Below are 24547 nucleotides of genomic sequence, written 5' to 3'. Positions count from 1 at the left end.
CCCAAGTGGATTTGGCCTAAATTTCCCTTTGGAAATTAGGTCGCCTCTCCCACTGCTTGAACCCTTGACCTCCCACTTTAAGGGAATAGTCTGGTGAGAGTGAGTACCAATTGTTCCAACGGATTTAATAACGGACTAAATCCGTTACTAAACTTAAAAAGAAAATTTAGAATTTTAAAAAATAAAAAATTGATTTTTTTATTAAAAAAATAGTAACGGATTAAATCCGTTACTAATTATATAATATATTGCATTCCGTTATTAAATCCGTTACTATTTTATTTATTTAGTAATCGATTTAGTAACAAATTTATTAACGGATTGAAATCCGTTACTAATTTTTAGCTAATTTAGTAACGGATTTATAATGGATCTCAAAATCCGTTATTAAATTTATAAATAATTTTATTTAGTAACGGATTGTTAATCCGTTACTAAATAATAAAAATTAATAACGGAATATAAAATCCGTTACTAATCCGTTACAAATTTGTAACGGATTTAAATCCGTTACTAATATCCGTTACTATTCCGACATATTTTTGTAGTGTTGGTATTAAAACTGATAAAGTGAATTCAAAAATTATTTGGAGCAGTTTGGGCCGGACTGTTTCGATTGGTATCAGAACCACCCTGAGTTAGAAAAATTGTACAGAACTAGTAGACCTATGAGAAAAGGGCTACCCGTGTGAGATGAGATGGAGCCGTCCAAGATACTGGTGAAATACAATATCCGGTTTAATAATGATATTCGATTTAGTTGCAACAAAGATGTCATAAATTTAATAAGAGAGAGCGTGAGATTCCACGTCGCAAATTTAATAAGAAAGAGTGTGAGATTCACCTGCGTGCTCGGTTGCGGGACACGTTCCATATCAGCAAATTACAACAAATTGAAATTGTATATAATACTATTATGAAACTATTAAATAACTTATATTATGGGTCAAGTGGAAAGTGAATTCAAAATAAAAATTATTTAAGTCGAATTATTTTAAAATTAATATTTTAAGAGAAAATTACTTTTTAGTCTTTGAGGTATAGCGTAATTAACGGATTTGTCCCTCTATTTTTAGAACCCAACACTTTCGTCCTTAGATTTAATTCTGTCATTAGTGACAGAAAAAATGACTGAATTACCATTTCTAAAACCCAACACTTTAGTCCCTTAAATTTAAATCCTACAAATTTATAGGTCCTTCTCTCAAAAAATTGAAGGAAAAAATATATTTTCATCCCTAAGATATTACATAATTAACCTATTTGTCCCTCTATTTTTCGAATTCAACATTTTAGTCATTGAAATTTAATTTCGTCAAAATTCAAGAAAGAAAATCTCAAACTCAATCTCCATAAACAAATAAAAATTTCAATAAATTTAAAATTCAAATTCAGTAAAGATAATAAAAATAAAAATATATAAAATTTAAATTATTAAAAATAAAAGGTTAAAATTCAATATAAATTATTTTTGTGATGTCATTCGTTGTCGATCACTGCTCGCCATTTGAAAAATTCATTAAAACGTTTCTAACGTTTTAAAAAGTCTACTAGTTAGTCTTTTCATTAATTTTAGTCGTTAAGTATTATAAAAAAAATCTAAAATACCCCTGATATGGAGAGACTAATTAGTAAACTTTTTAATAATTTGAGGGACCAACTAATAATTTTTTCTAAACTATAGGGACTAAATAGTAAAATATTTAGTGATAAAATTAATAGAAGAACTAACTAGTAGACTTTTTAAAATGTCAGGGATATTTTAATATATTTTTCAAAATTGAGGGATTAAATAGCGAGTTTTTCTATACTATAGAGATTAAATAGTAATTTCTCATTTTATTATTGATAAGGGTATTTTTGAGATTATATTTATTCGCTTCCCTTGGACCAAGTGAAAATTATTGACTTAACCAAATTTTTTGATGGAGTGATCTTGAATTTTGATGGAATTAAAACTCAATGATGGTAGTGTTGGGTTCTAAAAATAAAAGGATAAATCCATTAATTATGCTATAATGAAGAGATTAAAAAGTAATTTTTTCATATATTAATAATAAAATAATTTTAAATTCAGGTCTAAAAAATGGCAATAAAGTTCAGAGATCTTGATAAGTGGTGTGGATTGGATTGTTGGATAATTCAAAATTATAATAAATTACTTAGATAATTAATTAGATTAGATTATATTTTAAAAATTTTTAATTATAGTTGAAAAATATAATTAAGTTGGCCAATCAAAATGCACAAAACTTTTAAAAAAAATTAAAATTTTCTAAAAAACTAAAAGGCTGAACAAAGAGGATATCTTAATTTTCTCTTTATTTCAGTTTTTTTTATATATATATATATAGACTAGCTTATGCACATCTTCACACCCACATCCACATGCATATATCCATTGTTTTTATAAGGAAGCTAAGGATGGCCTTAATTAATTCACAGCAAACCACCAAAATAAGGCACTCCAGTCGCCGGCAGCCAGATATCTCCTTGCGTAAAGTTCGAAACAGTGAAGTTCGCTGCATCCGTCGCATTGATCAAATGGTAACCATCCCATGTAACCCTATTACTAGTATCTGATCCCGGACCAGTGTTATTAAATTCTGCATAATAAAGTGTAGCCAGTGCAAAATCTCCTGACCATGGAGACCAGCCAGAAGGATCAATTAAGCTATCTATAAAAGACTGCATCACAACTGTTCTTGAATACTCCTTCCATGGCCTCCCCAAGTAAGATTTTGTAGTGCCATTGCTTGCGGCCAACTCCGCAGATGCTAATATACTGCAGTTCTGTATTGAAGTACCTGTGTTTTGATTAGGGTCAGTTCTGTCTTGCGCAGTTACAGCGTTGTACTGGTCATCCAATGGTACTCTTGAATAAATCTTGCAGTTCTGGAGAACAACTGCTGCGTTGCCGAATATGTAATCTATGGTGCCGTATATTTCACAGTCCCTGTAGAATTGCCTGAGAGAATGAGTGTATAAGGTGTCTTGATACCCTTCAAAGCTGCAGTTGTAGAATGTAGACAAATCAGCTCCATTTCTTACAGCCACTGCTTGGTGTTTGATAGCTCCTGCTGTGTTCTGAAATGTAATGTTCACTGCAACAAACCCTTGCCCAACTACAGCTGCACCAGGAATTTTTCAGCATTCACTCCAATTTTTCAAGGAATTTAAGAAGAGAAATAAATATTAAGATTTAAATATAGGATGACTTTAATGTTAGAACTGTTGGTTATTGTTGGTTTTTGGAAGGAGAGATAGGGAAAAAAATATAACAGAAAATCTAAAGAGAATATAATTCTTAACTACTAAATCAAATCTAAAATCATAAATAATCTAAATCTTATATTTTCAGATATTAATATATCTTCTATGATAATTAAGATGTTCTTTTGAACAACAGAAGAGATATATTTCAATAAGAACATAGTCTTGTTCTTATTAGCTTTATATATGTTAGTCCGGCAAGATCATACAATAGATAATGGATATATAAAGTTTTAATCTTACCAAATGTGAAAGAATTGAATGTAGTCCACCCATCAACGACACTCCGGTTGCCGGTGATGATTGTCTGGTTAATACCATCTCCAATCATCATCAAGTATTTCTTGTTCTTTGGAATGAAAACATATTCGTTATAAACACCAGCAACCACGTAAATCACAAAATATCCATCGCTGCTAGCTGTGTTATTAGATGCAGCATTCACAGCGTCGGTAATATTAGCAAAATCCCCAGTTCCATTTTGATTCACAACCACCATTTGTCTCACTGAAACACCATCTTCAAATCCTTGAAGAAGCTTTCTTCCCATTATAGACTCGTACGTCCGCAAACGAAAGCTTTTTCTTGCACCATTTTTCATACTGGGGAATATGTCCTTCCCTTCTGCTAGCAATCTACCTTTCTCTGGGTGAGGAACCCAAGCATGGCAAAAGAGAGCGAGAGTTGTGCTACAATACTGGGTTCCATTAGAAAGAGGGGCAGTTAGATTATTCAAGATACTTGAATCTGATACTTGAAGGCTTTCCAGGCAAGTTTCCAGGTTGGTCAAGGTGGCACTAAACAAGGTTAGTAGATCAACGGCAAGCGAGCCTGGAAGATTGGCATCATTGGAACGATTTACAGTTTGGAGTGCATATGAGAAGGAATCAATGTTTAGCTGAGCCAAAAACTGGCAATCTTCAAGGGCGAGAATATTGGTGGATTCATGGGATGTAGATGGAAGGCTCGAGTAATGTTGGACGAGGGACAGAAAGTCTCTGGCATTTGTCAAGGAATTGGCAATGGAAATTCTGGCGTAGTCTTGGACGGTTCCAGGCTTGTTATATGGTAAAGAGGATTTGCAAAAGGGTGGATATGGAGTAGAATCGCAAAGGGTTTCTGGAGTGTTAAAGATCGGTGAGGAATCAGCAAGGGAGAGGGAGAGGAAGAAGACGAACATGAGAAGAAGGGAAATGGTGCTTAGGAAGGAAAATATGGAAGCCATGGCCACGAGTGTGGCTAAGGAGAAAGGTTTGAATAATGGGAATTGTGGGTTATTTAGATCTATATTTATAGATAAAGCAACACCGCGTTTGGTCTTAATGTATACCTTCAACTCTAAGTGCCTTCTTAGTATTGAATTTTAGGGTTAACAACTACCTTCTTTTTCAAAAAATATATATTCTAAATATTGTTGAAAAAAAAAATAATTTGGATCACCAGAATTTCTCTACCAATTAAAGTATAACACATGAATAAAAATAATTTAATGTTAATAATTTTTATTTATTTGATATATTTGAATAATAAAATAATAAATATTTTATTCATATTATTTAGTAATCTAAGAGCACTGAATAATTCTTATGCCAAATAGACCTTAATTAATTGTATGGAATGTGAGGAAATTCATGAGTACGCCATTATTGCTTAATTTGAGAATTAGGTTTTAAAATTCATGAATGAGTTATTATGGGAGATGAATGAATTTGCATATTAAAAATACATATAAAAGAAAGTCAATTTTTGCACCCAATAAATTAAGTTCATATATATATATATATATATTTTTATGATATTTTGTGATGACTGCCCGGTCTTATCACTTTGGGTGAGGTCAGGCCTAAATGAATTAGCTGTCCAAACCTACAAAACCCCTTATGCTGACCAATTTAACATTTCATGTCTCGATACAGACACGCTGGGCCGGATGGGTCACCCGCGAGCCCTGATCCAGTAAGAAGAAGCCCAACCCGGTGATGTGACGTGAGGGAGAGAAGCTGGTCCAGTCATTTCGCAGCCCTGCTCATACATGCGTCGGGGAAATTAAATGGCCGCCTGGCATGAAGAGGGTCTGACACATTCGTACGTACAGGCCTAAGTGACACAGACAAGTAGCACAATAACAGGGAGGCCGAGAGACGTTGCGTTATTTTAATATTTAACCTGGATTTGTATATATATTCAACAAGGCAAACAGGTGGCTTCCAACAGTTATTTAATTGGTTAGTATGAGTTGCAACTTGAAAGGGTAAGCCACCATAAATTCTTGCTTTATTGGGTTTTCTGTGTAAAATTTTCATGAAAAGTAATTTTTTTTTTTTTGCCATTTCCAATAAATGAAACAAGAGAAATGAAAATAATATCAACACAAACAAATAATCAAGACCCTTTTCACATCAAACCACCGGTGTAAGGCACTCCGGTGGCCGGCAACCAAAAGTCTCCCTGTGTGAAATTGGACACAGTGAAGTTAGCCGCATCAGTTGCATTTATCAAATGATAGCCAGGCCATGTAACCCTGTTACTAGTTTTTGATCCTGCACCAGTGTTATTGAATTCTGCATAGTACAAAGTAGCAAGTGCAAAATCTCCAGACCAAGGAGCCCAACCAGCAGGATCAATAAGGCTAGCAATATAAGATTGCATGAAAATAGTTGTTGAATACTCCTTCCATGGTCTCCCCAGATAAGTTTCAACAGTGACATTAGCGGTGGCCAAGTCTTTAGCTGCTTTAATGCTGCAATTTTGTATTGAAATGCCTGTGTTTTGATTAGGATCACTTCTGCCTTGTGCAGTTATGGTGTTGAATTGGCCAACCAGTGGAAGCCGCGAAGAGATTTTGCAGTTTTGGAAAACAACTGCAGCATTGCCAAATATGAAATCTATGGTGCCATAGATTTGACAATCTCTGTAAAATTGCCTTAGAGAATGAGTATATAAGGTGTCTTGATACCCTTCAAAACTGCAACTGTAAAATGCAGACATGTCTGCTCCATTTCTAACAGCTACTGCTTGTTGCTTAATGGGTCCGGCCGTGTTGCGAAAGGTAATGTTCACAGCAACAAATCCTTGGCCAACAACAGCTGCAAAAGAAATTAATGCTCATGAGTTGGGGAGAAATGGAAAAAAATCCCACCTTTGTGGATTTTGATATGGTATCTCTGGTTTCGTTGCTGTCCCTCCCAATAATATCATCTCTAACTATCAAACTTAGTTCAACTCTTATGAGACAACATGCCTTACTATTGCATCCGACACTTGTTATTGAAAAAAATACAACTAGTGTCAAATTAATCATATAAAGGACTTACCAAATGTTGCTGAATTAAACGTAGTCCACCCATCAACTACGCTGCGATTGCCAGTAATCACAGTCTTGCCAATGCCATCTCCAATCATCATTATATTCTGCTTGTTCTTAGAAATAGAAACATACTCTTGGTAGACTCCCTTCACCACATAAATCACAAAATACCCACTGCCAATAGCTGTATTATTTGGTGCAGCAGCAACTGCATCATTAATGGTTGTGAAATTCCCAGTTCCATTCTTGTTTACAACCACCATTTGGCTCACTGTAACACTAGCATTCACGGTTGTTTGAAGAAGCTTCCTTTTGTTCAATGACTCATAAACTTGTTGATCCTGGTTTGACATCTTCAAAGGCAGACCATCACTGATGCCATTTCTCAATTCAGAAAATATGTGCTTTCTTTCTGATAAAATTCTTCCTTTCTTCCTGGCAGGAACCCAACCATGAGTAAAAAATGCAAGAGAAATACTGCAGTGTTTGGTTCCATTAGAGAGAGGAGTCAGAAGGGTGTTCATAATTCCTGAGACTGATTTTGAAGCTCGAAGCCCATCTAAACAAGTCTGTAAATTAGTCAAAGTGGCACTAAGCAGAGTTTGCAAATCACTGGCTTGCAAGCTTTGAAGACTATCAGTATAATTGATGGATTCCCAAGTGTATGACAAAAAGTCAATGTTAAGTTGAGCTAGGAACCGGCAATCTTCAAGAGCAAGAATAGTATTGGATGCAAAAAAAGAAGAGGGAAGCCTTAGCAAATATTGGATCATGGACAGAAACTTTCCAGAATGTGACAAGGTTTTAGAAATGGACATCCTACCATAGTCATGTATATTGGCAGGCTTGTCAAAAGGAAATGAGGATCTGCAGAAGTATGGGTAAGGTGTGGAGTTGCAAAATTTCTCCGGTGTGCCAGAAACTGGGGTGAAAAAGCTTGCAAGAGATGGAGACAAGAGCATGAAAAGGAGAGAAATTGTGAAGAGAGTAGAGAGATTGGAAGCCATGGTCATTAATTAACTAGTGTAATGCAACTGGTCTGACAACGATTAAGCTGATAATCTCTATATATAGCAAACGTAATAGAATTAAAGCTCAAAAGCGTGTTGAATTTAACACACATTCACTCGAAATGGAGGAAGTAGTTGCTTTTTTTTATGGGATAATTGGATTCAACTGGATTCGAACTCGAGAACTCTCAGTTCTGGTGATGACTCCCAGTAATAATGAGTTAAACTCTATTAGTGGAAGTAGTTGCGTATCGAATGTCCAATAGGAAGACAGATATTTCATATATTAATTACTGGTTGGAAGCTTAATTACACATATTTTTTAGGTGCTATGGCGGTGACAAGAATCTTGTGATCACAAGGCAAGGGAGTATAGAAGCAAACTCTGAAGTTTCAAGACTTAACTTAGCTTAGCTGTATCCTGAAGGATTACCAAATCCATTAGACCTCTTGAAACTATATTATTATTCTAGATGTGCATGTGCTGATGGGGTCTGACAAATACTGAACAAAGATTAAGTAATGCTTTGCTTTAAATTGCAAAAGTTTATGTTGATAAAATTAAGGGATGCTAAAGCCTAGCTACCAAAGTCAAAATGGCATGTGGTTTAGAGAAATTTTGGTTCTCGGCCGAGGAAGGTGTGTACAGAAATGTCAAATGAAAGTTCACAGTTGTAGTTAAAGATATTCATAATAATATAGCAACAAGCATAAATGAAATGGGTATCAAGCAGCAGGATAGTATGTGGCTAAACCCATGAGCACTTGCAGAAATCCAAGTTGTCAATGAACACTTAAAGAGAAAGTTTCCAACAGACAGTATAATTTTCATATTTGGATGTCCTAACCTATGTTGTCTAATTGTTGGAGAGGAATTTCGAAAAATTCCTCAACAAAATCAAAATGTAGTATACATTTGTAGTGTGGCTATTTTATCATTTTCCGTGAAGAGGGTGGGAAAAGAAAAAAAAAACAAAAGCCAAAAACAAAAAAGATAATCTAAATAAATATAGATTCGTAAAGCTTGTTATTATTATTATTATTATTATTACTATATATTGTTATAGAATAATGCTAGTGGATATTAAGAAAGAAAGAATAGACAGCCAACGTGAAATTGTGCTGAAAACTCACGGGACTGCAGCCTTCACATTAGGTGAAGGTGGGGACTGGAACATTTTGTCGAAATTTTCTTTTTGAAACTGAAAATTTTGTCAAAATGGGAAAAATTGAAGTGTATGAATTTTAATTTCTAGCTCTCCTAGCATGGAAAATTAGAGTTAAAATCAATAACATACCCTTTAAAATTTGTGTTAATTCCCATGTTTCATAACTCGCACATCTTTTTTTCTTTAGAATTCCTTTGCTCGTTTACAATATTTTGAAGTTTTAAGGAGGAAAATTTCTGAACCCATTGAAGGAAAAATCAAAATTAGCTAACTGTATTTATTTAATTATAGAAAAAATATATATACAGATGAATAAGGGCCGAATTGCTTCCCCCACAAGCTGCCTTTGGCTTATGACTATGTCATTAATACATACAATTTTGCAAACAAATCAACATGAGAACAATTAACCTTGTACATCACTAATTAATTGCTCAAACCTTCTGTGAACTTTATGCCAGTAGAAGGAAGCCATGACATACCATCGATGAAATGACCGGCAGTAAAGAACTTGGCCGTGGCAGCATCCCGGATAATGTGGTATCCCGGCCATTTTATCCGGCCGGATAGAGACGCCCCAGGCCCATAATTTCTATACTCACCGTACCACAATGTGCTCAAGGCAAAGTTACCATACCATTCAAGCCACCCTCTAGGCTGAACCAATCCACCCATGTATGTGTTAATGAAAACTGTCCTTGAGAATTGCTTCCATGGCCTTCCTAAATAGGTCGGTTGTGTGGCCAAAATGAAGCTATCTTGGATTGAAAATCCAGTGCTCTGATGTGGGTCCTTCCTGCCGTGGGCTGTTATAGTAACCTTCTGCAAGGGCAGTGGGACTCTTGTGTAAATCTTGCATTTTTGGAATACTGCTGCTCCATTGCCAAATATGTAGTCTATAGTTCCATAAATCTCACATTCACGGTAGAATTGGCGGAGAGAGTGAGCATATAGGGTATCTTGGTAGCCTTCCATGCTGCATCGGAAGAAAGCTGATTGGTCGGAATCCACCCTGAGAGCCACTGCTTGATGGTTCTGTGGTCCGGCCGTGTTCCGAAATGTCATGTCTCTTGCTATGAATCCTTTCCCGGAGACAGCTACAAGCACCCAAAAAAGTTATGGAGAAAAATTTTGGTTTATCGAATAGAAAATTTCAAGTGCTCACCTACGGTAGCAGTTCTAAATGTAGTCCATCCTTGCATGAAATTGCGATTCCCCGTCACCACCGTCTTCCCAATGCCGTCGCCTACAAGCATGATATTGGTTTTCTTCTTCTTCATATCAATGTTCTCTCTGTAAACACCCTGCTTCACATATATGATGTGTCTCCTGTTGCTGTGGCTTGGAGCTTCGTCAATTGCCTCTGTAATGGTGCGGTAATGGCCGCTGCCGTCCAAGGACACAATAGCATCTACATGCACGCCGAGAGAACTGATCTTTAGGAGCTCTTGATCACCTTCTGTCAGCCATTCAGGGAACTCTCGAATTGAATTTGTGGCTGTACCGTTTCGTGAGGCTTTAAAGGGCATGCTGTGGAGCTGCGTATACAGAGCTAATACGTTACCAATTAGCTGTGTCACTTGTTTCAGGCTTCCCTTGACGAAGTTCTCCAGATGTCGATCTGTGCCTTCAAAGCCTTCAAGACAGGTGTCTTGGTTACTCAATGCAGCACTGAGCCAAGCTTTTAGATTCCCTTCATAGCTAATATCGTTATCTCCTGCTCGAATTTTCTTCATCTCTGCCAAGGACCAGGCTAGCTCGGAGACTGAGAAATCGAGAAGCTCTTTGCAATCTTCAATGGCTACTTGTTCGCGGTAGCTGATGGACAAAGCATTGAATTTTGTGATCGCATCAATGGCTAACCTTGCTTCATTGATGGAGGTCCGCAGGGCAGCATTCAGAACTGAATTTGCATGAGAGGAACCTGCTTTTTCGAGCCCAAATCGCATGTTCCACAGGCATGAATTCTGGTTTTCAACACCAGTGCAAGCTTGCATGACCAAATCTTGTGCGTTTAAAGTTTGTTGGGTTGACGGTGATGGAGTTACATTGGACAAGGCTTGCAGAAAAGAAGGCAGGAGTATTAGAATAAACAGAAAATTAACAAAGGACATTTTGGAAATGATGGGGAAGAGAAAGGAGATGTTTTTCTGATCTTTCCAAAAGAAGAAGAAAATTTTATATACAAAGAATGAAGGAATTGTTTGCTTACAAAGGAATGGCTTTTTCTTTTGAGTTAGAATTATACATTCCCTTGTTCTTTTTCCTCTGACAAAGTTGAAGTTATGCTTTCTTCTGAGAGCAAGGCGTCTGATATTCTTCTATTATTTCTTTTAGCTTGTTGAATAAGTGGATTCCTCACTATTTGCTTCACAGTGTTAAACCATGCTTATTTTGCTAAACATTGATGCTGGATCAAGCCCATCAATTCCAAAAAAATATTGACAAAACCCAATTCAGACAATACCCATAGTTCCCAAGTTTTTTTTTTTTTTTTTTTGCCAGACATAAAACACAGGCACACGGGGCCTCAGGAATACGACTGAAAATGTTGTCAAGAACAGTTTCCCAAGTTAACTACACCAAGAAAACTCTTGTATCATTCGTATATTGTAAGATTAAGACATGTTTCTAAATTCATACAGGAACTTACGGGTCCACACCCCAGCATTATACAATTCTAAACTTTTTTGAGTACTGTATGCAAACTGCGTGGACATTCTGCTCTTCTGTATTGGAAAACCGAGAAGAGAGTAATTGCGTTATCAGTGTTACGTGATAATCCCTCGCTTGTACAACTTATCGCCACCTTCTACTGGAGAATAATTAGGAGCAGGTTGCCTTGCTGCATTAGGCCCTCTATCTGATGTAACCACAGCTTTGGGATTCCAATACCAGGGCTCAAGATGAGATGAAGAAATTGATGATGAAGATGATGAAGATGATGACGGATGATGTATCACGGAACCCCAATCTCTAGTTCCAAGTTTTGTTTCTTTTATTCTTCTTCTTATCAGTAAGTTTCCCGCATCTTCTTTCCTCATTTCTGATACACTTCTCAGGATTGAAATGCATATTAGAATTGCTAAACCTGCATCCTCTTCAGGCAATAATTCAATTATCAGTAACTTCCAATTGAGAAGAGCTGTTGCTCTTCCAGTTGGGTTATCGTCCGTGAACCGAACAAGCGTCACGAAACCTTCCTCATCTTCATCTTCCTGTTCCTCACTGTTTATTTCCTTGTTCTGCCTCTCTTGTTCCTTACTTTCTGATCTAATTTTCTCAACTTTGTACTGCATTTTCCTCCCTTTCAACAATTTCAACTGCAAATTAATTGTGCTGCTTTGTTATGAGAATTCATCTTGTTACAAGTGTTCCAAGTAATTTTCCGAGTTTTGAAAGCAGAGACGAATGAAACTTACTGTTGAATCAGGAGTTGTTTGATTTATTAAACAAAACCTCAGGTCACACAATGATGTTGATGGTGATTGCCAACTTACTAAAAATTCTTCTCCTGTAGAGAAACTCCAAGAAGCTTGCCAATTTTCCGGAGGCTCTTGCGGGGTTGCTGTTCCAACTACTTTCTCTGTACTAGATGGCAACAACACCACCAAATCAACTTCTCAAAGAAATGGAGGATCCAAAAGAAATGCTTATGATCATCAATAGTAGAACTAACATAAACAACATACCAGGTGCTCTACCAATCGAACCGGCCACATATGACCAAGAACCTTCACGTACCTCTGTGATCCTATCCTCCCATTTCACAGTTGATGGCGTTTCACCTCCTCTCCTCCAAAACCCTCCTCCCACTCTACAATTCAATCCACATTTTATCTTATCAAGTAATGAAACAAGAATTATCACATGGTATAATAATTTGAAAACACAGAACTTATGTCCTTCAAAATTATTTGAGTTTACCTTATTCGAACTACAAAACACTCTCTCCCTGCATGATCAAGAACAGTGCGAGATAGCCACCTACCCTCTTGTGGCCTGTAATGATTCATTCTTAGAATCACATCAGAGACCATAGTCCCTGAATCATCTGTGACACTGTCTGGAACACATTTCAGTAAGTATGGTGCTTGAACCGGTGGTGTTATTGAAGCAACAACTCTCATCTGTTTATCAAGTTCTCTTTCCAAAGTAAGAGAGTGTGCTCTTAGTAAATCATTCCAAAGAAATGTAGCAGTGTTTTCTACTTTCTTTGTTTTAAAGCACCCACCAACATGTTTATGAAGCTCAAGCATTAATCCTCTTGTGCCAAACTCACAAAAGATTTGTGAAACTTTTTTCCATGAATCCAAGGAAAAACCGGAAATTGGTTTATCAATCTTCATCTCCCTGTGGCATCTTAATATTCGCAGACGCAGAAAGTTGTGTTTTTTATCATCTGCCACTACCCTCAGACTTGCTGTTGATTTGAGTCTCACAAAAATACATACCTGAATTGTAAATTCACAGCTTGCATAACACATTAAAAAACATTAGAAGCATATGCAAATTTTTGTGATAAAGAAGTAAAAAAAAAAAAAAATAGTTGGCTTTTTGACTTTGACAACCTTTGGCTTGTATCAGAAATTCACAACATAAATCCGTATCCAATTGATTTTGTTTTCTTAAGGAGACTTTTCTTTTCCTCAGCTTCTCCTAACTCCTAAGAATTTGCCTAATAATCCATTTCCCTGTGAGAATAGCTTAAGTCTGTGCAACATAAATTTGTTCACAATCATACAAATGAAGCCGACCAATACACATGATTTATGTTGGGATTCATGTCGATTTTACGTAACAGTGGACTCAATTATTCTAGAAAAACAAATCCATATTAAAGGTAGAGATACATTAATGCATTACTCTATGATTTGACTTAAATAAGAGAGAGAAGAGATTGGGAGAGTAGTCAACTACCTCCAGCAGGAACCTTGGAAACAAGGACTTGTATTTGGTATTGACATCTGTATCAGAGACCTCCCAGTAAACTGGCGGCTGAATTGGGGCAAGTCCATGAAACTCCATGGTCCCACCAGCTTTCTCATAAGGTTGATCAAAGGCATTTTCCCAAGCTTTATTTGTCTCTTCCACCTCTTTTTCTTTCAAAGTCTCCCACATTCCCACAATCTTTTCAACCTCTATGTCTTTCATATCCTCGGCATAAACAGTTGGGTAACTCTGTTAAAAGACAAGACCTTAATCAACAACAAACAGAAAAATAACACTGCAACAGATAAGAGGAAGAGTGAGAGAATTAATGGTGAAGAAATTGAACCCACATGGTGTGTCATCCACATTAGCATGATGTCCAAACTAGGCACAATACGAGAATACCCATCTGTGAATCTCTGCAACACATACAAGAATCCCTTGTACCTTTGTCTGGACGCTATCAAGTACACGAGCTCGTTCATGTATGGCCATGAAAATTTACTATACAGAAACCTTTGCTTCCTAACTTCATTGAATAGATCTTCTATTTTAACAACCGAGTCTGATTGTAAACTTGAATCTACTTCATTCTCGAAACATTCAGTTGGGTGTCTACGCAACCAAAGCTCCTTGCATCTCATTAATGCATACTCTTCATTTTCTTCATTAAAAATCACTGGCTTGCCTATAAGTTTTGAGAACCTTGCCTCGCAGTATTGCCTGTAACTGACCTGTAGTAAACTTCTAGTATTAATTATATATTAATCTACTCTATTATGTTTGGTTGGTGAGAAAATGAAATATAGAAATATACATCTTTTGATGCTTCTGATCATACAGTAATTAAGACAAAAAATTGAAAAATAATCCTTCTTTTCTCCTCTGTCTTTACTATTTTTTAATTATTATTTGAAACTTCATATTCATTTTTTCCCAAATTTCCCAGTCATAACCAATCAAGAATCTTCAGTGAAAGAAATTCAAGCATGGCCTACCGGATTCAAGGTGTGACAAAACCAAACCCACTCAATATCAAAAGGAGGAAGCACCATAGGAGGCGTTGACCCCACCATCAGATCAGAAATCAACGGCATCCAGAGCTCATCATACCTGCAAGAAAAGAACCTTCAATATCCCAGAACCTAATCTGATCACAATGAACATCTCTATCCAGAACCTTACCTTCGTATAGCTTCAACAACAGTTGCAGTGTCATGCAGCCATTGAGACTCACTCACAGCTCTCAAGAAGCCGATATTTCTTCTGGCAGCCGATACAATATCAAAAGAGAGACGCACCGTGTCGATCTCCGAAACATCGCTAAGAGTTCTAGAGGAAATGCTGTGGGCGACGTTTCGAATCACGGACATGGTTAGCTGCCTAGTCAGCTAACATCGGCTCAGTGATGATGGAAACATGTCTGTGAAGATACAAGAGAAGAGAATATTTATACGAGGGAGACTGAAGAGAGAGTTAAGGTGAGATTATGAAACCACGTGGCTAGTGGAATTAGCTTTTCAGTGGATCTGTCGCGCAATAGCAGCCGTTGGATTATTCCATGCCTTTAATTATTACGTTAGCGATAATATATTATTTTTAATTGCTTTCAAGGCATAAAAGCTTGGTTGGTTTTAATCATTACGTTCGTTTCTTATACTGCCAGCTTGATTATTTCTGTTCCTAGGATTATTGAAAATTGATTTTTTTTTTTTTACACAAGAGTCGGAATTAAACTTAAAATTTTTCAAATTTTAATTTAATATCGTTAATATTTTATTTTAATTTAGTGATTTGTTTTTAAATATTTGGTGAAAATTATGTATTAAATTCAATAATTGATGTGAAATTAAATTTAATCATCATTAGTTAGATAATTGAAAGAGGATTAATAAATAAAAGAAAAAAGAAAGTGTCGTTTTCCAGGTGTCAGTAGGGCGAATGACTCACAAACCATGGCCCACATATGATGTGGACATGCATATTCTTTTAAGTTATCTATCTATTCCATTGAAGATGATTAGTAATGGGTGATTCAACCTTAAAATGAAAATAATCATTCTCTTATTTTTTCACAAAAAATTATTTTACTTATTAACTTTATTTTTATCTTATTTGTCGTTTTACTTTTAAAATTTTAAATAATTTAATTTTATATTATAAAAATAACTTTTAATTATAAAATAATTTAATTCTTATAATATAAGGACATATAAATAAATATTATGTACATAGAATTAAATTATTTTATAATTTAACATTTAAATGGATGAAGATAAAATCAAGAGATAAATTAACTTTTTATAAAAAAATTAAGGAGATAAATTATATATTTAGCAAATAATGAAATGCATAAAAAATTTTATTGTTAATTTTAATTTTATTTTGTTTTATCAATTTAAATTTTAAACTGTGAATAATTTAATTTTTATAATACAAAAAGTAAGTGTATATCACGATTATACTTCAGTTGCAATTATTAAATTATTATATAATGAAAAAATAAAACAAAACTAAAATTAAAAAAAATATTTTTTAGGAAAAAAGATAAGAGAATAAATGGTGCTATGTATTTAACCAACAAAGCAAAAAATGGTGATGTAACCCACCATACGCTACACGTAAGCACGCACTATGCTAAAATTATAAGTCTTTGATTGCTATGTCTTTTAGGTAAGCCAAAGATCAACCTCACATGGCTATTCCATTTCTACTGCTTATAACGAATTAAGACGATAAATTTCTCCCGAATGCTTTCTTGGCAAGAATTATTCAGTTAAAATTGGCATATATAATTTTAAATTTATTTTTCACTTAAATTAAAATATTTAATTAAAATTATTTTAATATTTTTTTATATAAATATTTTTATACCATTTTATAATTTAGAATCCACATCCACTGCGTTTCATATTTTAAAATCTAAAAAAAAAATAAAATTTAAAGTTAGATTATAAGAGAAGAAAGCATTTTTTTATTTTTTTTTTATTTGCTAGTGACGTCTAATCGCTTTTCTGTTACAATGTCACTATCTCTGTTACGCAAATTCATACGAACGAACAATCAGAATATCTCTCCACACCACAAAATGACTAAACTTGTTTCTTTTATCTTATGTCATATCACTAGACTAAACTTTTTATGATTAGACCCAAGCACGTAATCAATTCGATCCACCTCTCATCGCAGAGCTAATCACTCAATGTTAAACTAACCTACTTACATAGGATTTAATGATTTTTGGGACTGTAATATTCTTTAGAGTCAGACTTTGTTCCCTAACTAGGGAATCAAAATTGTTTGGTACTATATTCTCCTCCGTTAAATTTCTCCTCCATTAAATTTATACCAAAGTTGTTAAATTTATACCAAAGTTGTTTGACACTATATTCTCCTCCGCTAAATTTATACCACAATTTAATTTACAGTATAACTAAAGTCGTACCCTCAAATATTATAAAATATTTCTCTAAATTATTTTTAAATAGGTAGAAATTAAAATAAAAAAATTATTTTTCTAATTTTTTTTAAAACATTTTTAAAACTAGAAAAAAAAAATTATCTCTGATGCATATTTTTCTAAAGAACATAATAAATCACATTTTTCCTTTAAATGAAAATTTTATATTTTATAATAATCATTTATCACATTTTACATTTAATAAATATAAAAATGCCCAATGTTTACCACATTAAATATAGAAATGCCAATCTATTAATTTATTTAAAAAAAAAGTTTTTTTAGTATAGAATAAAAGTTAGATAAACAATATACCAATTTGAGTCTCCAGCTTCCATCGGGTGGCTCATCTAATTAATCAATGATGCATTTAATGAATTTAAATTCAATATAATTATATTAAATTAATTCTAATTTAAGTAAAATAAATTTTAATAAAAATATAATTTCAATAGAATCTCACTAGATAGACAATCTTGAGAGGTATAAGTCAGAATATTCTTATTATAAGACAACCAATTATTTACAAAATTTGAGAAATATTTTAATAATAAGTTTTACTAAATGATCCCATTTGACCAATTAGCCCTGTCTTCCTCTAGAGATATTTTATTAATCAAATTTTGAATAACTGCCCAAGGGATTTTATTAGTTGCTGGGAAGGGGAGTAGTAGATTTTTCTCAATGTTTCCTTTTTTCTATGGCTGGAGCCTTAGGGGTTCTCTTGCAAAGATGGTCTTCTTAGTTTGCAGGTAGGAGGTCAAAACATGTTTGCTGCGACTAAAAGCTTAAAGCAGTATCGATTTCCTCTCGTAACTCTAATTTCACCTCTCAATTCTAATTTCGTTTGTCCATTTATGATTTTTGCCTTGTGTTGTTCAGTTGGATTCCCAGTTTCCCACCAACATTTGGATCTTAGAAAAGGACCCAATTTAGAAAAGGACCCATACATTAAGGTCTTACCCTCTCAAGACCTTCTACTTATTTTCTCAGAGGCAAAAAGGTTCACAATCATCATCCTTGCAGGAATTTCATAAATTTCTCTTCCTTTAACTAAATCTTTGCAAATGAACCAATTCTCAGTACCCAAAAAAATCTGTTTAATTTGTTAACACATTGCTATGAAGAATGATGCAGGAACATAAATAATGTAATCCAATAACATTGGAGCACATCTCCATGAAGAAAGAAGGAGAAGGCTCAAGCAGAAAGGATTTTGATATACGCACAGATAAAATCCTGGAAACTACATTCTTAATTCCCAAGAAGAACTATGTGCGACATTTAAATAAATCAATTATTCAAACACTAACCCAAAATCTCAGACAACAGTAGCCGCTCAAATAAGAGGGCTTCGATATTCAACACAAATCTGCGTGCAGAATATGGCCATTAAGCCTTCAAAGCCATTAAAAAAAAAAAGGAACAAATGAGACTCTTCCCTCAGGGGATAATGTTTCAGTCATGCAATGATCAGCATTAGCATGGTTCACGAAGAAGCAATGCATCATCGGGAATCTTTCTTCAACATCCCTAAGCTTCACCTCAGTTGAATAATCTAATCAACATACAATGCATAAATGATGATCATGAAATAATCAGAACTGGGGAACTTTTAACTTCAAGAACAGAATTGATCTGCCCAAGAACATAACAGCTAAATCAACTTTCATTTGCAAGATTCAGATGAAACAGACACAAAATCAGTCACCGTAGGATCACCAATGCCACTACAGTAAACAGAACTGGGAATTATCCTTAATTTATTATGCATGTTAGGCACCATGAGGTTAAATGAGTAGCCAGAAAATTATTTCATCCATCACTAGTCATAGAATCAGTATAGTTTCTGAATCCAGCAGTAATAGAACTTACCCATTACCAAATCTGTACAAATTAGATCGAATGTCTGAAAAAATCAGTAAGGAACAAAACCAACAATCATAACTCAAGGCCTAGATATAGAAAAGCTCAGATAAATGTTGGACAGAGTCAATTCCCAGACCTTGAAGAAGGTCTCATAATGAGCTGGGATTAAAACATTTATCATCCTAGCCAAAAAAAGAAGAAAATGATTCAATCACACAACATTTCATAAACAATTGAAAGCAAAAGAACTCAAATGAAAATAACACATAGAGAGCTGTTGCAGGATGAACCCGCAAGGAGACCAAGAAGAAGAATCAGGGGAAAGGATTTATAAAGGGGCAACTAAAGGCCAGGGTTAGGGTTTAATAGTCACGTATTTCCAACTATACCCTTATAATTTCCCTGTAATTGTAAACCTACCACTCAAGAATCGGGCGTTTGAATGCAAAAATCAGTGTTTGGGCCTAATCTCTATTCCCTCAACTATGAGGCCACCTTTCAAGTGCTCGCCGGTGACCTCCTTTAGGCCCATCTCCACTTCCTTGTTTTCTCCTCCATGGTTATAAAAACTACCCAATTCAATCTCCATCCACCCATCTTCCCGCTCACAAGGTGCACCATCGTTGCTCCTGCTTCCATCTCTTCCTTGGGCTCTTGATCTTGTCATCCGGTTCGGAAAGCCAACGCTGTCTACAGCTTGTTTGCTCTTGTCTTGCCGGCGTAAGTAGACTTTGCTTTGCATTTTGAAGTTGCCAACTTCGACTGATACCTCTGATGGTAACGTGTCTAGTCCATAAGCCCGGTCAGCAAATTTGAAAATGAGGTAGACTCCATAATCAGTTCTTGAAGATAGCATCTGGGTATTGAACTTGCCATTGATTTGGAGCCAACAAATGGTTCTGAGTTCAACTACTTCTCGGAACCTGAGAAAGATCAAGAAAATCGAAAACATTGTGAGTTTTTTTTTCTTTTTTTTTTTTTCTCCATGTTTTGAGACTTTCAGAATATAAATTTATGCCAACCTTGAATGCAGGTGAGGTTTCCAGGACCAGTAGAGAGGATTGTTAGCCCAAGAAATTGAAATCTCCCTTGAACTCAATATGTAGCTTTTCTTGCCTGTTGATTTCTCTAATGAAATTATCTGTCAATAAATGAGAAAATATCAGTTCGATGGTAATTTGTGCTTCTTTCTTCTTGCCTAGCATTGTTTTAAAGCCTCTGAATTAGACTTTAAATCCTTCTTTATATCCACTAGCAGTCTAGCAGGCTTAAGAACTACCTCAAAATTCATATACTTTTCTATGTATTCACTTTGTTTGATTTCCAGGAAAAGAGAATGGGAATGAGAATCTTCAATTAATTATGAATTTGAGGCAAATCATGCATAATTCTTTGGGAACTCAAATCATTTCATATATGCATATATACTCAAATATAATTTGATGTTCCATGTGATTCATATGCTTCTTGCAGTCTAAAGCTGCCATCTTTACATGCACTTTCAAGTTCTCCTGGACTCAAGAGTTTTGATTCCATGTGATTCATAGAACCCATCATGCTCAATTGCTATTAATCGCTGTACATACAACAACGATTGTATTATAAAATTTCTCATCAGCCTAGGCGTACCTTTCTTCCCTCGTCAATTAACTGGGGGTTACATAACATGAGGAACAACTCCTTTTTGGGTGAACAAGTAACTGGGGATACTAATCTGGAGATAATCTCTGGATAATCAGATGGCAGAAACTTTTCCCACACTGCATCCAAACCAGCTAAAGCTCTGATCTCTGACGAAACAACTGAGATACAACATGCATTCTTAGGAGATGTTAATGATAGAATGTATGCAAAACAATCTTCAGGCAAGAGATCTAAGCTCATTTTCAATCCTTTTGTTTGTTGGGTAAGAAACTTAGGATACTTTATACATATATATTTTGTTATTATGACGACATTATCTTTTTCTAGCTTGTCCTTATGACGACATGAAGTGAACATATGACCACATCATGACCACACACATGAGAAGATGATTATTCAAGATCATGGATAATTACATGATAATTCAGGATCTGTACAATTTATCTATATATGGCCTGAAAGAAAACAGAAATGGAAGAATCAGAAACTCGGTACATGAATTGAAAAAGAAATCAGCTTTTGCTATATGAACTTTTCAATGAGAACCTCTTCAATACTTATGAAATGAAATTTAATGTTTAGGCCTAATTTCAATCCCTTCAATAACAAGTCCTCCTTTCAAATGTTGACCCTTTACTTCTTCTAATCTCATCTTCACTTCCTCATCATCATTTTCGCCATTAAAGAACTCTCCAAGCTCAATCTCCATCCATCCATCATCTCTATCACGTGGGACTCTCCCGTCTCCTTCCATCACCCTTGACTGCAGCATCTGCATACGATTGGCAAAGAATAGACGCTCTAGTTGCTGTTTCTTGCTATCTTCGCCGCGACGTAAATATGCAGTGCTCTTAGACAAGTGATTCCCAACTTCAACTGATACCTCAGATGGCATTAAATCAAGCCCATAGGCACGACCAGTGATTTTCATTACAAGATATGCTACATAAACAGTGTTTGGTGATAGCATTTGAGTCTTAATCTTGCCTTGTATTTCTAGCCAACAAATGGTTCTGAGAGTAGCCACTTCAGAGAACCTACAAGGTAGACGAGGGACTGAGCAAAAATAATCCTGTAATTATTAAGAAGAATAAGTTAATTAAAAGAAAGTTTAACCTTGATTCAGGTAGAGACGCCCAGTGCCAATACATTGGTTCTTTACTCCATGTTATGGAAAGATCTCTTGCTGATAACAAATAGGATTTCTTTCCAGATGATTTCTCTAAGTTGAAGCTCTGCATCACAGTTTACAGAACATAATTCATTTAGCATCAGGTGGACATATAAGCAAGCTTGAGACAAATTGTGTTGAAATTCTACCTTCGTTCCATCATCTATGAAAATGGGGTTACAAAGACGAAGAAAAAGCTCTTTCTTTGAAGAAAATTTCAGAGGAGCTATGATTCTTGAGACAATGTTACTATAATCAGAAGGCAAAAAACTTTCCCAGACAACATCAGAGTCTGCAGCTGACTGAAATGAGGTGGAAACTAAGGATGATCTGCATACATCTAATGGAGATGTTAAGGAAAGAATTGTAGAAACACAGTCTACTGGTAACCTGTTAAATTCTAATTGACCTTCCATTTCTAGTAACCAAGATATTGAATAGAGAAAAAAAAATTGCTAAGACAAAGACAAAGCTGAAGGTAGCTCTCAGGTTATGTCGCTGTCTGAGCCCTGAGGCTTGTGTATCCAATTATGCTGATGTCTTTGTGGGTGTGTATCTATTTATATAAAGAAGTTGCAAGTTTTTGAACTGTCCCCATTGCACTGTGCTGGTAAGAGAGGTTGGATAAGCTGTTAAAGAAGATTATTAGGGAATGATTATATTGACCCAGAAAGGATTTAGTATTATGTATTTATCCTTAGCAGCTCACCCCCACCCCCACCCCCCTAACCCCACGAAAAATTATACTATAAAACGATGATTTTATATCATTAAATTGTGACTTTATAAGAGTTTAAGATATAATAAAATATAATTATTTAAAAAAGAAAATGGCTTAATAGTTAAATGATATGTGATTTAGAGATAAATTAGAGTTTATGTGTCTATGAAAAAGTTTAGTTCGGAGGGTCACACTCCCCTCCTTTATGATATATAACCATCATCCTACTACAGTATTGTTATTTCAGGACTCGTCAGCAAATCATTTAATTATCTTTTAAAGTCTTACTGATAGAATCGCAGTATAGCTGAGGTTGCTCTTCAAATAAGCTAGGTTTCTCCCTAGCTAAGTCTTGTCTGGTGAGTCCGAACCCTCGGTCAGCTCGGTCTATCTTAGTAGCGGGTTGAATGGTGTGTTGATGGATCAATTTATGTAGTGAATTCATTTTTTCTCAATTTCAGTCTGAATGTCAAAGTTCCGGCTATTATTAAAATTATTTTTTAAGATTATTTTTTTCTATTTTCAGAGTATACAATATATATTTTATATAATTATTTATATTTTATTGATTGTAATTTTCCATTTTGAGAAAAAATGAAAATCTTCAACGTGGTCTTCCACATTCATATAAGGCCCCATATATCACAAATTGCAACATCCAAATCGCATTTGAAATTATATATTTATGAAAAAAGTCAGAGATTAATTGCGCATTATTTAAAAGTAGACCAAAAATAGGAACTGACAGCTGGATTCTTAATGGTCATAAGCAAATAATTTGTTGATATTTACGTGTACGAATGTGTTGGCCTTGGAAAATTGACCTGACAAAGTCTAGTCTTCTCAGTTCTCGCCAAATAAACCACATCCACTTGAACAGAAGATAAGGACAAAAAAAGTGGAAAAAAAACAGCTCATTTACCGGTAAGGCTTATTTGAGTTATTCCTCGTGAAAAAAGGGTAAGCTTTTAAAGCAGATTATATTAAAAAAGGAAAATTTTGATCAAACGTAATGCTCTTGACAACCAACTTTACTACGATAACGTTAGCTTAATTTTAGACGCTAATCAATATCATCTCATATGATCATATTCAGGTTTAATCAACGCGAAGCACGCAATCTTGAATGTAATAACTCTGCCAAACCGCATTAATGTCTTAACCGTTATTTAGTTGAAAGTTGGAACCTTTGTCCACTTACCAACTTGTCTAGAAAACTATCCTCGTTGTCCATTGTGCAAGTTGCAAGTCAGCTAACAGCCACCGAAAGAAACAGCAACTGTACTTTTAACGGACAAGATAGTATAAATCTCTTTCTCTCTTATTCAGGCATGATAAATTGTTTTTAATTACACAAATGCATTATAAGGCTGTCATAACAGAAAAGGGTCTTCTAGCAAAACAGAAAGCTAATTACAAATTATTAAGTAGGTTTCTAAGCTTAAGGTTAAGCCACGTGGTTATGAGCTTGTGCAATCCAATCATTAATTAAATTGGCGTTGGATATCCAGCGTACTTTAATTTTTTGAAATAAAAAATAGAAATTAAAAATTAGAACAAAAAATTTAAATCTATCAAATTTATTTAAATATTCTTACTATCAAATTAAATTAAATCTATGAATATAGTATATTTTATCTTTTATCTTGTATTTTAGGAGTTTTTTTTTTATTTTTAAAATAAGTAGTATAATTTCAATATTTTATTAATTTTTTTACCTGATTTACCCATCAATAAATAGCATATTTTATAAAATATTAATTAAATTCATCATATTTTTAAATATATGCATTTTAATTAAAAGATAATATAGTATTTTTATTTTTTAATAATATAGTTTTTTTTTAATCAAATAATATAGTATTTTTATTTTTATTAAAATTTAATATATTTATTGCTCCTTTTAATTTGAATTCAAAATTTTAATCGAAAGATTAAAAAAAAAAAAAAACAGAACTATATATTATAGAGTACATTTTCAATTACTAATT

The 24547-nt window shown here is 34.6% G+C and overlaps 6 protein-coding genes and 2 non-coding genes across 12 annotated transcripts; all 8 read right to left on the bottom strand.

The window, feature by feature from the left end:
- Nucleotides 1-2439: 2439 nt before the first annotated feature.
- On the bottom strand, nt 2440-4498 carry LOC110621799 (probable pectinesterase/pectinesterase inhibitor 20). 2 transcript variants are annotated; one of them, XM_043959434.1, is made up of 3 exons: nt 4322-4465; nt 3517-3622; nt 2440-3131 (listed from the first exon to the last, which is right to left on the bottom strand). In XM_043959434.1, the coding sequence occupies exons 1-3, from the start codon at nt 4451-4453 to the stop codon at nt 2440-2442; spliced, it is 930 nt and encodes a 309-aa protein (XP_043815369.1). In that variant the 5' UTR covers nt 4454-4465. The 2 variants fall into 2 exon arrangements, with proteins under 2 accessions (XP_043815369.1, XP_021621796.1); XM_021766104.1 differs by having other exon boundaries at nt 3517-4498.
- Nucleotides 4499-5533: 1035 nt separating this feature from the next.
- Nucleotides 5534-7673, bottom strand: LOC110621650 (pectinesterase). The gene is made up of 2 exons (XM_021765919.2): nt 6588-7673; nt 5534-6359 (listed from the first exon to the last, which is right to left on the bottom strand). Exons 1-2 carry the CDS (start codon nt 7591-7593, stop codon nt 5668-5670), a joined length of 1698 nt encoding a protein of 565 aa, XP_021621611.1. The 5' UTR covers nt 7594-7673; the 3' UTR covers nt 5534-5667.
- Nucleotides 7674-9011: 1338 nt separating this feature from the next.
- On the bottom strand, nt 9012-11207 carry LOC110620868 (putative pectinesterase/pectinesterase inhibitor 22). 2 transcript variants are annotated; one of them, XM_021764803.2, is made up of 3 exons: nt 10972-11207; nt 9925-10818; nt 9012-9856 (listed from the first exon to the last, which is right to left on the bottom strand). In XM_021764803.2, the coding sequence occupies exons 2-3, from the start codon at nt 10754-10756 to the stop codon at nt 9186-9188; spliced, it is 1503 nt and encodes a 500-aa protein (XP_021620495.1). In that variant the 5' UTR covers nt 10757-10818; nt 10972-11207; the 3' UTR covers nt 9012-9185. The 2 variants fall into 2 exon arrangements, with proteins under 2 accessions (XP_021620495.1, XP_021620494.1); XM_021764802.2 differs by having other exon boundaries at nt 9925-11207.
- Nucleotides 11208-11337: 130 nt separating this feature from the next.
- Nucleotides 11338-15127, bottom strand: LOC110620867. 3 transcript variants are annotated; one of them, XM_021764801.2, is made up of 8 exons: nt 14877-15125; nt 14690-14804; nt 14042-14425; nt 13680-13940; nt 12687-13213; nt 12452-12576; nt 12182-12345; nt 11338-12082 (listed from the first exon to the last, which is right to left on the bottom strand). In XM_021764801.2, exons 1-8 carry the CDS (start codon nt 15062-15064, stop codon nt 11531-11533), a joined length of 2316 nt encoding a protein of 771 aa, XP_021620493.1. In that variant the 5' UTR covers nt 15065-15125; the 3' UTR covers nt 11338-11530. The 3 variants fall into 3 exon arrangements, 2 of the variants coding, with proteins under 2 accessions (XP_021620493.1, XP_043815010.1); XR_006351714.1 differs by having other exon boundaries at nt 12006-12082; nt 12182-12350; nt 14877-15126; XM_043959075.1 differs by having other exon boundaries at nt 12006-12098; nt 14877-15127.
- Nucleotides 15128-18587: 3460 nt separating this feature from the next.
- Nucleotides 18588-18669, bottom strand: LOC122724472. Its single transcript, XR_006351845.1, has one exon. It is a non-coding gene; the product is annotated as a small nucleolar RNA snoR53Y (small nucleolar RNA).
- A 360-nt stretch (nt 18670-19029) lies between these two features.
- Nucleotides 19030-21021, bottom strand: LOC110620638 (F-box protein PP2-B15). The gene is made up of 3 exons (XM_021764445.2): nt 20650-21021; nt 20043-20161; nt 19030-19943 (listed from the first exon to the last, which is right to left on the bottom strand). Exons 1-3 carry the CDS (start codon nt 21019-21021, stop codon nt 19472-19474), a joined length of 963 nt encoding a protein of 320 aa, XP_021620137.2. The 3' UTR covers nt 19030-19471.
- Nucleotides 19116-19211, bottom strand: LOC122724470. Its single transcript, XR_006351843.1, has one exon. It is a non-coding gene; the product is annotated as a small nucleolar RNA snoR69Y (small nucleolar RNA).
- A 214-nt stretch (nt 21022-21235) lies between the features above and the next one.
- LOC110620639 (F-box protein PP2-B15) lies at nt 21236-22350 on the bottom strand. Its single transcript, XM_021764446.2, has 3 exons — nt 21985-22350; nt 21781-21899; nt 21236-21701 (listed from the first exon to the last, which is right to left on the bottom strand). The coding sequence occupies exons 1-3, from the start codon at nt 22249-22251 to the stop codon at nt 21236-21238; spliced, it is 852 nt and encodes a 283-aa protein (XP_021620138.1). The 5' UTR covers nt 22252-22350.
- Nucleotides 22351-24547: the final 2197 nt, after the last annotated feature.

Source organism: Manihot esculenta, chromosome 8 (genome assembly GCF_001659605.2).
Source record: "Manihot esculenta cultivar AM560-2 chromosome 8, M.esculenta_v8, whole genome shotgun sequence".
In the NCBI taxonomy this organism is placed as follows: domain Eukaryota; kingdom Viridiplantae; phylum Streptophyta; class Magnoliopsida; order Malpighiales; family Euphorbiaceae; genus Manihot; species Manihot esculenta.
Note: the sequence above shows the minus strand (reverse complement) of the source record. Positions and strands in the feature narration are given on the sequence as shown.